The 14,325-nt window shown below is 41.7% G+C and overlaps 1 protein-coding gene across 1 annotated transcript in view; it reads right to left on the bottom strand.

Annotated features, from left to right (window-relative positions):
- Positions 1-14,325, bottom strand: part of DDX10 (DEAD-box helicase 10) — a 167,335-nt gene that overhangs the window by 104,153 nt on the left and 48,857 nt on the right. Inside the window, exon 13 of the mRNA XM_053385784.1 lies at positions 9,240-9,648. Within this exon, the coding sequence (XP_053241759.1) occupies positions 9,240-9,648 (409 nt within the window). The remainder of the gene's footprint in view (positions 1-9,239; positions 9,649-14,325) is intronic.

Genomic DNA, 14,325 nt, shown 5'->3' with positions numbered 1-14,325 from the left:
TTAATGTGTCAACACAAATAGAAGCTATTAATATTGCAGTTGTAGTATAAGGGATTATTATTATGACGGGAATGTAATGGAAATTAATAAGATTTTGGAACACAGAAATAAAGAAAATAATCCATCAAATCTAGCACGTGGGGGGCCAACTTTATCTAAATTATATAATTCGGTATTTGAACAATTGGTATTAATAATTGTATTATAAATTGGTATTGTTATAATGAGGATATTATTGGATTGCAATTGAAAACTGATAAAAATTATTATTAAATCTGGAGTGGAGTCCATGAGGCGGTTGGATGGTGCCTTATTCACCTCCTTCCGGCAACTCCTGCAGACAAGCTGGTGCCAAATGTTCTGTTTTGCTTTCCTTCGGATTACATCAACAAGGCAGAAACGAGGTGTGTGCCTTGTCATCTGGGCTCACTGCCCAGGCTTGCACCCCGGAGAGTTCACTTCGGTGCTTCTAATGCAGCAGAAACATCGCAGAAGACAGCAATCAGAACAGTATGGTAGAATGTGGTGCTGATGACCAATACCAAGATGAAGGTCTGCCAGGCTTGTGAGTTGAGAATGCTGCTTTATGGAAGTGAGTCAAGGGCAACTTACACCCGCCAGAAGCGAATCCTCAATGACTTCCATCTGCACTGTGTCAGGAAGATTTGAGGCATCACAAGGCAGGACAGGGTCTCAAACAAATATGTGCTCTTCCAAGCCCACCTTCCCAGCACGTTCACACTTCCTCCTCAATGATGTCTAGGCTGGCTTAGTCATGTACAGTGCTACCTCTGGATACGAACAGGATACGTTCCAGAGCCCCGTTCGCATCCAGAAGCAAACGTAACTAGCGACGGCACGTCTGCGCATGTTGCTTTTCGCCGCTTCTGCGCGTGAGGTCATTTTGAGTATCTGCACATTTGCGAGCGGTGAAACCTGGAAGTAACGCGCTCCGTTACTTCCGGGTTGCCGCGGAGCGCAACTCGAACGTGCTCAACATGAAGCATATTCAACCCGAGGTATGACTGTACATAGAATGGAAGGTGGCAGGATCCCCAAGGGTGGGCTTTCCAGGAAGCTGACTCCAGGCACCAGGCCTGCTGGCAGACCAACTCTGTGTTATAACGATGTCTGCAAACATGACCTGAAGGCTGGCAGCATTAACTTTGCCTTGCAGATGACCACAGTGCCTGGAGACAGTCAGGTTGTTTGCTGTGTATCCACAGCAATGACCAGAGGAGAAATGACCGCCGGGAAGAGCGCAGAGAGAAGAAGCAATATGATGCACCTGCACCAGCGAAATTGGACACCTTCATCTGCTCCAGCTGCAATAAAACATGTCTCTCCCGTATTGGTCTCTGCAGCCACAGCAGGCGCTGGAACTCTCCAACAGTATGACTTCACCCCTGAAGGCACTCTCTTCCACTGCCTCTTAACACAGACGGATGCCAACAGATTGCTGTGTACAACCTGAGGTTTAGAAGTCACATGCCGATGAGGCAGGCTGAGATTCTTCCTGCTTTGAAAAATAAAAATCACTTGCCTTGTTAGATTGTATGCCCAATATTTAAGCCAACAATTTCTCTCTTTTCATTATTCCATCAAAATACATCACCAACTCCTACTCTCTCTTTCCCATATTTAATAGAGTTATAGAAAGTCTGTCAAGGAAATACGTGTTTCGTAAGTTTTTTAAAGCTTTATTTAATTGGTAGGGCTGTCTTCATCACATTTTCCCCATTCAACATTTCAATTAGTTGCTCCTCTTGCTCGAGTCCTACGTATTCCTCCTACATACTGTTGTTGCATCCTTTGCCCCACTCACTGCATATTTAAAAGGCCGTAAGGCTTTGTATTCCTATCATCACTTCTTCCTAGTAATTTCCCTTGCCATTTTAAAAATTCACCACCATTGTTATACTTTTACCCATAGACGCTACTATAAATAGCATTAAGGCCCTCCACAAGTGAGGACAAATCCTAAGATTTACCACTTAGCCAGAAACTTAGGTCCCACTTACACTTATCATCAGCTGTGTGGCTGCTGCTGTGCCCAAGGTTGCTGCGATGCTGGTCAAGGAGGGTGAGTGTTTGGTTCTGGCAGTTTTTATATACAATCCAAGCAGCACAACTCTGAAAGGGCTTGGTGCCACTTGCATGGTATGTCAAAACGGCATCAGGATGAACCAAAGTGGGGGAGGGACTTTACGTGGCTTTGAAACCACTTCTGTTCATTAGTTAGTCTCCTCCTGAGATTTTCCGAACATGTCCAAGAAACTACCAAAACCTAAATTTTATTAAATGCTCTAAAAGTGTGACAAATGCATTTCACCGAGAAAAAGTGGGTTTCTGAAGAACCAGGGTCAAGCTGTTATAATGCTGTCACCATGATTCTTTGGGGCGACTTCTATTCTCTGTAATGGAGTCTGTGAAAGGCTCTGATGGACCACTGTGAGAACAGGATGCTGGGCGAGATGGGGCAGGTTCCTACACATACGACCTCCCAAAAAATGAACTCAGGGGAGTATTGCCGGCATCCGTCTGTCTCGAGAGAGAATGGAATAGCCATTTACATGGAGTAAAGTCACGCTGTTGCGAGAATTACAGCGCCTGCTGTGGCTGTAGAGGCCGAAATGGGAGAGACATGTTTTGTTGCAGCTGGGGCAGATGAAGGCATCTGATTTCGGTGGTGCAGAGGCACCATGGTGTTTCTTCTCTCTGCGCTCTTCCTAGCAGTCATTTCTGACCTGGTCACTGCTATGGATACACAACCTGACTGTCTGTCTCTAGGCTCTATGGTTGTCTGCAAGGGATTCCCGCATAGCAGGGTAGGGGGGTGGAACCACATCAAAGAGGGGAGCATGACTCCTTTTTTATTTGATTATCCACCTTATTCAGATGAGTAACCCTCAGCGCTTTCGCTTCAGACCATAAATCTTCTGGGTGCAAACTATGTTCTATACAACCACCACCTTTCTGAAAGCTTACTTTTGTTACTAGCTGGCGACCTCCACAATTTACTAGTCTTGAAAGACTAGTTTCAATGTGAAATTGCCACATCCTGCCACATGGTCCTCCATCCCTCTCAAGAGCTTGAAACAGAGCTGAGGATATCTGCCTGGAGCCTTAGACTGATGCTCAGCTGGAACTGCATCAAACTACCAGGCCATAAAAAATTCAAGACAGATTCTTTTTGCTAACATTTTACTGTTTGAGTGATTTGTGCTTTTTAGGAAATAAAACACTCCATTATAATTTCAATTTAGCATAAAAAAGCATGACAACAACAACAAAAACACGCTGTAGATTTTCAGCAATGCAAGAATTCCTCTAATTAAAACAGCACAGCCACAGAGCCACCTTTTCAAAAGAACGAGTTCTCCTTTTTGCAAAGCCCACATAACACATTCTACTTTTATGGAACTTGTGTGTTCTTGTAGAGTTTTCAATAGGTCCATTAGGAATCATTCAATGGAAAGTTATAAGCAAGCTGCATTTCCAAGCAAACTACTGAACATCAACAGCTGTATTTTCATCACTTTGATTTCAATCAGTGGTAACTGACATTGTGTGAATTGGCCTTCCCAACAGTAACACCTCTCCATACCACCTCAGACACAATTAACAACCAATCATTCTGTATAGACATCAAGTTGATGTTCATGTTGATGTCCAAGCAACAGACATCAGCCCGGTTTCCACAAAATGGGAAACCGTGAATTAACATTACAAGGATGAGCCAAGCCTAAACTCAAGGAAATCAGAAACTTATGCTTCTGTTTTAGATTAACTACAGTTGAGGCTGGGATGTAATGTTAATCTTAACTGTGGTTTGTGGTCAGCTTCTTAAAAACTATGGTTTGTAGTTTGTTCATTTAAACAGTTAAGATTTAAATAGTTCATTTAAATAATTAAGATTAAATACAATTTGTTGGATTCAGGTAACAAGGCAACCTATAGTTAATGTAAAATGGAAGCAAAAGCTTCTGAACTCCTCCTCTTCCTTGAGGAGAGTGAACAAACTAAAAGTTCCTTGCAACTCATCCTTGTCGCACTAAACCAGGGGTCGGCAACCTGAGGCCCATGGGGGTCGTTTAACCAGCCCATGGACGCCTGCCGCCCACTCGGGGACCCCCCACCGCCAGCTTGGTCGGCTCTCGTGCGCCGCGCTAAACCGGTGCGGAGCAGAGCAGGGACCACCTTCCGTGATGCTGGCCAGCTTCCCATTGGCAGCAGGAAGCTCCTCCAGCCAATGGGAAGCTGCGCACACCTCCTCCACGCCGGAAGGAGTGCCGGAAATAGCGTTTGCACATGCATGCGTGTGCATGCGCGCACACACTCCGGCCCACTCCAGCGTCTGCAGGACTGTGAACCTGCCCAAGCCACAAAAACTTTGCCGTTCCCTGCACTAAACTATGGGTTAGCGTTACATCCAAACCATTTTAATGCCTTTGTTGTTGTTGTTGTTGTTGTTGTTGTTTAACCATTTAGTCGTGTCCGACTCTTCGTGACCCCATGGACCAGAGCACGCCAGGCACTTCTGTCTTCCACTGCCTCCTGCAGTTTGGTCAAACTCATGCTGGTAGCTTCAACAACACTGTCCAACCATCTTCTCATGAGGTGGCCAAAGTATTGGAGCCTCAGCTTCAGGATCTGTCCTTCCAGTGAGCACTCAGGGCTGATTTCCTTAAGAATGGAGAGGTTTGATTTTCTTGCAGTCCATGGGACTCTCAAGAGTCTCCTCCAGCACCATAATTCAAAAGCATCAATTCTTTGGCGATCAGCCTTCTTTATGGTCCAGCTCTCACTTCCATCTTTACTGCCTTACTATGTCATTTAAGACAGAAGTAGCTGATCCCCCATTTACAGCATTCAATCTCAGCTTTAAACCTGTCCCCCAAGACTTCAGACCCTTCTCCCTTCAGTCACGGGTTTCTGCTCTAACAGGCCAAGTACAAAGCCGCAGTTCTGGTCTTCATTTGTAGTTTCAAATAAAGGGAGAGAGGGAATGCAAAAAAGAGGGGAAAGGGCACACAGTAGTTCAGAGAAATTTAAAGGACTGGCTGAAGCTCTGTGACTAATAAAATAGTTCATTTTATTTGAACTGTCTCTTTCCATATGCATTCTACCCTTAGCTGTCAACTTAAATAAATTCAACATTCAATAACACAGACAAGTAGTTCTAAGAAAGTCACATACCTTTTATAAACTCCAATTTGTGATAGACTTGGACAGTGCAGTTTAAGTAATCACATTTCCCTTATTACAGGAAAATGAAGTCAGTCAGCACTGCGATCTAAAGGCAAAGTCCTTGAGATAAATCCACTATAGAAGAAAGCCACTATTTTCAGATGAGGGGAAATGAAACTGATGTAAGCAATTCCTAGGGTCATTATTACCTACATTTTGAAGAACGGACATAACTGATGCTGTAAAGATCCACAGCCTGAAAACCAGAGGTGATTAGGGGGCCCAGCTTGGAGCAGGCAAGGAAGATGGGGAATTTTCCTTCTGGCTGCCTCATGCTTCCTTCAGAAAAACTATGATATGGGGTTTGGGGTTTATTTTGTTTCTTTGTTTACTTGTTGGTTCTACTTTTTAATATAGAGAGCCAGTGCGGTGTAGTGGTTAGGAGCATTAGACTCGTAATCTGGGGAACCGGGTTCGCGTCTCCGCTCCTCCACATGCAGCTGCTGGGTGACCTTGGGCTAGTCACACTTCTCTGAAGTCTCTCAGCCCCACTCACCCCACAGAGTGTTTGTTGTGGGTGAGGAAGGGAAAGGAGAATGTTAGCCTCTTTGAGACTCCTTCGGGTAGTGATAAAGCGGGATATCAAATCCAAACTCTTCTATTATGTAAATTAACTATTACACTATCACAACTACTTAAAATTGAACTGGAACACTTTTAAGGGCTCTTTGTAAATAAGCTGGCCAACCGTAGAACTTCCTGAAACATAACAACCAACATGAAATAGAGGAAATAGCTCTCCTTTTAACAAAGCAGCACTTTCCAAATCCATATAAAGACAAAATTCTGCTTTTCTCAGCAGACTATCAGAACAATGGCAACCCACAATAGTGTTGACTTCAAGACCAAGTCCAACAGATTGTTGGTGGGGAAAGATAGCACAGACATTTAAAAAAAAACACCACAAAATAAATAAAGCAACTTGTTGCTTCCATGACAACTTAGTAAATGTGTTGTCAATGTAAGAAAAATATGTGCCAACTGGAACTGATTTTTCTTAAAGGCTAAAAATAGAAGAAGCTAGTTTTGACATGCAGCGTATCTCTGCAGTTTCTCTTACTTTTGAAAGAAATGTCAAGGCTCTCCACCTGACCCCACTCTGCAATGTAAAAATTACCTCATGGGCCACACATTTCGTGAAAAATCATTGAGGAAGATATCACATATTTACCTCGTTATGTTTCCCTGTTCTGAAGTTTTAATTCGGAGGAGGGAAATGTTTTTAGCCCAGCAGACCAGATCTTTACCTCCCACTACTTGGCCAGATTTGACAAGCTGGTGGGACCGCTCACTTGCCAATCAACTGGTATTATAATGAGATCAGGTGAGTCGCCCTACCCACCTGTTAAAGCTGGCCCTTGGGGATGAGGGGAAGGTGGTGACCAAGTGTGATACCCAATATGATATCAGATGCAAGGGAGGCAGGTATGGTTTAGGGAAAACAGTCTCACGGGACAAATGGGGAAGGCTGGTGGGGCAAATGTAGGCCCCAGGATTGAGATGAAGATTCCCCATCCCTGTTCAATAAGGTAAATAGGCTCCTCCCAATATCTGTATTCTCAATTTCTCACCCCTTCCTTAGATAGGCATAGTATCAGATGACTGTGTCATTCATATGAAAAAGGGAGAGGGAAAAGAGGGTGGGAGACACCAAGTACAAGCCCCACCCACCCACCCAAAGTGGCAAGCCGCAAAATGATACAATGGTAAAATGTCCAGCAAGTTTCAGATGAAGCGTTCCCCAGGTGCACAAAAAATATCAATTTATTGTGCGATTTCCACTGAAAAACTCTCTCGAGCTTATTAGATGCTGGTTTTCTGGAACTCAAGTAACTGAAACATTTCCAGGGACATGTGTTGAGCCTGTTGCATTATTAAAGTTGCACTTATTTATTTATTTTCAGTACCATTTTGAACCTTACTTCTTTCCTTGCCCTTATTCATAGGAGGCAAGCACCCAAAAGCTAAGCCAAACTCTCCCATAGTAAAAAGCCATAAAGAGGATGAGTTTCTTCCTTAATCCTTCAGTGCAAGCTCATGGGCTGAACCTTTCTGGCCTTTTCTATATTTCATAATATGTACTTTCCCCATTTAGACAATTATTTTTTCTCAGCAAAGATGATTCCATGCACTCATCTACCTCAAGAAAAATAAAGCGGGTCAATGTTCTCACCAATGCATACCGCCAATTAAAACTTTTCAAAAGGGAAAAATAAAGGAATCACAAGTTGAAAGCACAAAGTATAACTTATGTTGTATGCTTTTTATGCATCAAATCTACAGTGCCTAATTCTTTCTAATGAAATAAAAGCTGTATCATCTCTTCATTCTTAAAGCAATACCAAGATCCAAATATCTATGAGATTACTGAAATAGGAGAATATAAACCTTTAACACTGTGCTTTAATAAGCAATATGCCACCCGGTTATTGGAAGAGTTCCTGAAAGCCAAAGCCTTGGAAAAAACAAAGTCTATGATGAATACTTATATTAACACAAATAACATTTTGAGATGTTATACCACATAATTGAGCTGTTGGAAAGAGTAAAAAAAAAAGTACCCCAGGAGACACTGGTGGTCCGCAACTTGGATGGCTTTAAAAGAGGATTAAATAAATTTATGGAGGGCAATTCTATCAGTGGCTACTAACCATGATGGCTGTGTTCTACTTCCACTGTCCAAGGCAGTATGCTTATGAGTACCAGTTTTTGGAAGCGCAGAAGGGGAGAGTACTGCTGCATTCATGTCCTGCTTGCCAGCTCCCCACAGGTATTTGGTTGGCCACTGTGAGAACAGGATGCTGGACTAGAGTGACCACTAGCGTGATCCAACAAGCTGTTCTTATGATCTTCCTCACAACTCTTCCTCTTGGCCACTGGGAACTGTTATAGCCAAATGCTGGATAATACGGATTACGTGCAAGCAGCGTTTCCCTAGGAGGCCTCAGTGAATAGGTTTTGCTTCTGCTCAGGAGGGGCTGGCTGGTTGGCTGGCTGCCATGAGATTAGAGAAATTATTTTAGAGCCATATTAGCCAACGGCCTGGATAGGAAGGGGCTTAGGTGATGTGCTTCCACGATGGAATGCTCCCAGAGTTCCTAAACCAGAAAATGTTATACCATTACTTTGTGAGGAACCTGATATTTTTTGAGGTGGGGCAGGGAAAAGGAAGTTTCTAGCCCACTAAAGCAATGAAGTTTGACTTGAAAGTAGTAGGCGATGCTGTAGCCTTTGCCACTCTGATTAGCACATGCAGAATGAAGTCATCAAAATGAGAAAATATATGCAAATCTTACTAGTCTGAATGATTTATATAAGTCACCAAATCCAGCTTTTCACAGAGAAAAATCTGAGTTGTCTTACACACACACACACACAGTTCGTGTGTCACCGCCCACAGAAAGCATTTTGAACAAAGAAACTAAAAGTGTTTGGAAACAAGCACTTCTGGATGTGTTGGGGGGAAAGACCTATGAGCATCATTCTCGATTTATAATCTGTAGAGATGGACAGAGCAATGTCTGCTTTGCTTGTTCCCAATTATAAGTTCATTCAGTGATGCTTCAAGGAACTTTAAAGGGGAAAAATGCACCAAAATTTGCAATTGAAAATACATTTCCCCATTTTATATGCTTCTTTAAAAAGATGGGCTTGCACCACAAAATCCAGAGATGTGGGCAATCTGAAGGATAGCTGTGTATCTACTAGTCTGGGGAACACAAATTTGGTCAAACTGCTTTCAAATGCAGAGCAAACTAAATTGTCCTCCATTCCTAATAACCTGTCGAAAGGTCCTTCCAATTATATCTGTACACATGCAAAAACAGGCATGGCAGACACTTCCCTGTTCTGGCCTACAACTCCCATTAGCCCAGCCAATCGTCAGGAATGATGGCAGATGTATGGAGGGCACCATGCCGCCTAACTCTGAGTTACATCAACAACAATAGCAACAAAATCGAACTTTTAAGGAAAGGAAAAAAACTTACCGGTGCTACTTTTTCTCCTGGTTCCAAGCCAAAGACATTCCGCCGTTTCACCGTCAGCACATCGAGATCCTTAGTGTCATCGTCATCACTATCGCCCTCTTCAAAGAACTGCAGGCGTTCAGCTTCCGAACCCTTGATCGCTATGGGTTCCTCTTCAGTCTCAGTCTGAGCCTGTGATGCATCGTCCTCGGTTTCACTATCTTTGCTGGAGAGTTCTATGTCCTCATCTCCTCCCAACACGGCTGTTTCGCTGAAGAGTGCTCTGCATTTCTCTACATCATCATTGCTTACATTTTGGGGCTCATCTGTTTGCTGCAATGGTCTTTCTTTTTCAGGCTCATTCTCAGGCGTTTTCTTCTGCAACTTCTGAAGAAATCGTACACGAGGGGCCACTGCAAGCCCGAGGGAGCTATAAAAACATAGACGCATAATACTTAGGCTCAAAATGCATTCCTCTACGTTACAGCAGAACTTTCCAAACTTGGGTCTCCAGCTGTTTCTGAACTACAACCATCATCCCGAGCTAGCAGGACCAGTGGTCAGGGATAATGGGAATTGTAGTCCAAAAACAGCTTGCATTAGAGCACGTAAAAGAAAACACTCATCAGTATGCATGGCTTTTTTATAATTTATTTCTGTAACAGCAAGTCAGGACTTCTTTACTGCTTTCAACCCCTGACTTGGTTTTTGGTGCCCTGGCTGAAACACTAACTTGGTGTCAGTGTTCATTTCAGGAATGGGGAACCTGTGGTCCGCCAGATATGGCTGGACTCCAACTTCCATCAAAACTGACCTCTGGCCACGTCCAACAACAGGTCCCTCATCCCTGCTTTATTTTTATTTTTTTTTAATGATATTTATTAAGATTTTTCCATTATCCAAAAAAATCAAAAAGAAACACAAACACACAAATAAGAAAACAAAACATAAAAAAAGATTTAAAAACACATAAAATTCAAAGTCCTCACTTTCAATAACATATTTTCCTGACTTCCCCCCACCTCCCCCTCTTGTATTCCAGTTCAAGTTGTTGGCTCAGCAAGTTATTATCCCCAATTTTTTAACCTTTTTTACATTTCAGTCCTTTTAGACCTCATCCCTGCTTTAAATGCTAGAGCAGTTTCCCAAACTTGAGTCTCCAGCTGTTTTGGGACTACAACTCCCATGATCCCAAACTAGAAGGACCAGTGGTCAGGGATGATGGGAACTGTTGTCCAAAAACAGCTGTAGACCCAAGTTTGGGAAACACTGTGCTAGAGTGACACAGTGCCCTACACAACACTTACTCCACACCTGTAAGAAATCAATATTTTAGTGTGGCAACACCTACACTTTGGAACTCCCTGTTTTATTGATAATTTTAATGTTTCATGTTATATTGTTGTAATCCACTCAGAAGTTTTCTTACAACCAAGCAGCATATAAATCTTGTTAAGTAATATAAATGCCCTTCTCCTCCACTGCTCTCATCCAAGATAATATAGAAGAACATCAAGAAGCCCTCTGCTGCATCAACCAAAAGCACATCTTGTGCGATATCCACTTCTCACAGTGGCCAACCAGATGCTTATGGGATGCCTACAAGCAAGACAGGAGTGCAACAGCTCTCTCCCTATTTGTGATTCCCAGCAACCGATATGAGACAGATTAATCATAGCTATTCAGTTGATCATCTGTTTGTACTCCATTTCCCCCTTCAAACAGAAGCTCAACAGCTATCATCATACAAAAGCAAAATACAATTGCAGAGGCAAAACAATATGAAAAGTTGTTTTTTTTTTAGAATATTTATTAAGGTTTTTAATAATAATACAATAAAGGTAAAAAGAAAATAAAAAATAAAAAATAATAACAAAAATACAGAAGTAAAAATAATTAAAAAGAAAAAAATAAAACATGCAAATTTCCCATTTCTCATTTTCCTTTAAGATGTTTCCCGGACCTCCTCGTACCTCCCTTTTTTGTATTCCAATTCAAATTGTTAGTTCAGCAAATCCTTACCATTAAGTTTTAACCTGTTTCTAAACCTGATTCTCATATTCCCTTAAAACATTACAGCTGGAAACCACTTAATTTCTATCCAACATCATTCTAACATTCATTAATTTTGCAATATTTCTGTAGGTAATCTTTAAATTTCTTCCAATCTTCTTCCGCCGACTCTTCTCCCTGGTCTCGGATTCTGCCAGTCATTTATGCCAGTCCCATATAGTCCGTCACCTTCATCTGCCATTCTTCCAGAGTGGGTAGATCTTGTGTCTTCCAATACTTTGCAATAAGTATTCTTGCTGCTGTTGTAGCGTACATAAAAAAAGTTCTGTCCTTCTTTGGCACCAATTGGCCTACCATGCCCAGGAGAAAGGCCTCTGGTTTCTTCAGGAAGGTATATTTAAATACCCTTTTCATTTCATTATAAATCATTTCCCAGAAATCCTTAATCTTTGGGCACGTCCACCAAAGGTGAAAGAATGTACCTTCATTTTCTTTACATTTCCAACATTTATTATCGGGCAAATGATAGATTTTTGCAAGCTTGACTGGGGTCATGTACCACCTGTAAATCATTTTCATAATATTCTCTCTTAAGGCATTACATGCCGTAAACTTCATACCTGTGGTCCATAACTGTTCCCAGTCAGCAAACATAATTACTTTACTTACTTTCTTTATTTACGGCTATTAGCCCATAAAGCAAACATAATGTTATGTCCAACATCTTGTGCCCATTTAATCATAACAGATTTCACTGTTTCATCCTGAGTGTTCCATTTCAACAGCAAGTTATACATTTTTGACAAAATCTTAGTTTTGGGTTCTAACAGTTCTGTTTCTAATTTTGATTTTTCCACCTGGAAGCCAATTTTCTTGTCCAAATTATATGCCTCTATTATCTGATAATAATGAAGCCAATCTCGCACTTTGTTTTTTAGTTTCTCAAAACTCTGCAGTTTCAGTCTATCTCCTTCTTGTTCCAAAATTTCCCAATATTTCGGCCACTTGGCCTCCATATTGAGCTTTTTCTGTGCTTTTGCTTCCATTGGGGACAACCACCTTGGGGTTTTATTTTCCAACAAATCTTTATATCTTATCCAAATATTAAACAATGCTTTCCTGACAATATGGTTTTTAAATGCTTTATGTGCTTTAACCTTGTTGTACCACAAATATGCATGCCACCCAAAAACATTGTTAAAACCTTCTAAATCCAAAATGTCTGTGTTCTCAAGAAGCAGCCAGTCTTTCAACCAGCAGAATGCTGCTGATTCATAGTAAAGTTTAAAGTCCGGAAGGCAAATCCACCCCTTTCCTTTGCATCAGTTAATATCTTAAATTTTGTTCTGGGCTTCTTGCCCTGCCAGACAAATCTAGAAATATCTTTCTGCCACTTCTTGAAACAGTCCATCTTGTCCACAATTTGCAGTGTTTGAAACAAAAACAACATTCTAGGCAATACATTCATCTTTATAGCTGCAATTCGACCCAACAAGGAAAGCTTCAAATTTGACCAAATTTCTAAATCTTTTTTCACTTCTGTACAGCATTTTTCATAATTATCTTTAAATAAGTTCCCATTTTTAGCTGTCATATTAATCCCCAAATATTTCACTTTCTTAACCAGAGACAAACCTCTCTCTTTCAATTGATGTTAAATTTTTCTCAAGCACTTTAGTTTTTAACTTGTTCAGTTTAAATCCTGCCACTTGACCAAATTCTTGAATTAGTTCTAAAACCCTTTTGGTACTAGATTCTGGCTCCTGTAACGTCAATACTAAGTCATCTGCAAATGCTCTCAGTTAACAATATGAAAAGTTACCCGTGCAACAAAAATTCTAATAAACCCACAAATTCAATTCAACACCGATATATCAGATGACACAAAATACAAAAACAATAGGCATGGAGATGATAAAGTACAACTCATGTTTGAGCCAAAAATACACACGAATATCTCTGCTGCAGCAGGTAATATTCTAACTAAGTTAAGGAGACAAATTCATCCTAGAGCCAGCAGAAGTGAAGAAAAGAACAGGGCACAGCCAATTAGTGCAGATGTAAAGAGCTCCCCAAACCCCTTCTTGTGAACATAATCCTTCCTTTCATCACACAAAATGAACCTTCATATGAAATGTGAACACAGACACACCATTATATTACACATTATCTTTTTTTAATGTGCAACCAAAAAGATTTAGCATTCACACGGGCAGTCCAGCTGTTATCAAAAACCCAATTTACCTTACAATGTTAAGACATGAAGCAGCCACAGTGCAAACCATTGCTAATGGAAACTTGCAAAGCAAAGATTCATGTCCAGCGTAAGGTGCAGGGCTGACTCCTCTTGGATACCTGAGTCCAAAAGGGTCTGGGCATATTCAATATTAACTGCATGGTGCAGGGAGGGAGTGCCAGCTTGCTCTTTCACTTCACAAAGGCAAATATTGGCAGGCTGAGTGGCTCCCACCCCCACCCCCCCCGGACTTCAGGTCTGATCACTCCCATTGCAGATTTCTTCCCAAGGAATAATTATTTATATACAGTGGTACCTCGGGTTAAGAACTTAATTCATTCTGGAGGTCCGTTCTTAACCTGAAACTGTTCTTAACCTGAGGTACCACTTTAGCTAATGGGGCCTCCTGCTGCCGCCGCGCCACCACCACGCAATTTCTGTTCTCATCCTGAAGCAAAGTTCTTAACCTGAGGTACTATTTCTGGGTTAGTGGAGTTTGTAGCCTGAAGCATCTGTAACCTGAAGTGTCTGTAACCTGAGGTACCACTGTACTTTATATGCTTATTTATACTTTTGAATCAAGCCCAGAAACAAACCAGCAGTCATGAAGTTGTTCTAAGACTAATGAGACATATGCTTTTTGGCCACTGGTCCCAGTTAGTAGCCTAGCAGCTTTACTTGGGACTGAAGAACTTTCAAAAGCAGCCCAGCGTAGGACACATTACAGTAGCATCTGGCGCAGGCTTTCAACTGGTCGGCCGCGACACAATAGCTGGCCGCAGCCTGATCCAAGGTGGGTTGTAGCAGGAGCACTACCACCAAGAGAATACATGCATCTTAAAGATTAAGAGGTGGGAC

Source organism: Podarcis raffonei, chromosome 4, assembly GCF_027172205.1.
Source record: "Podarcis raffonei isolate rPodRaf1 chromosome 4, rPodRaf1.pri, whole genome shotgun sequence".
In the NCBI taxonomy this organism is placed as follows: domain Eukaryota; kingdom Metazoa; phylum Chordata; class Lepidosauria; order Squamata; family Lacertidae; genus Podarcis; species Podarcis raffonei.
The sequence above is the reverse complement of the archived record's forward strand: the minus strand, read 5'-3'. Positions and strand labels throughout refer to the sequence as shown.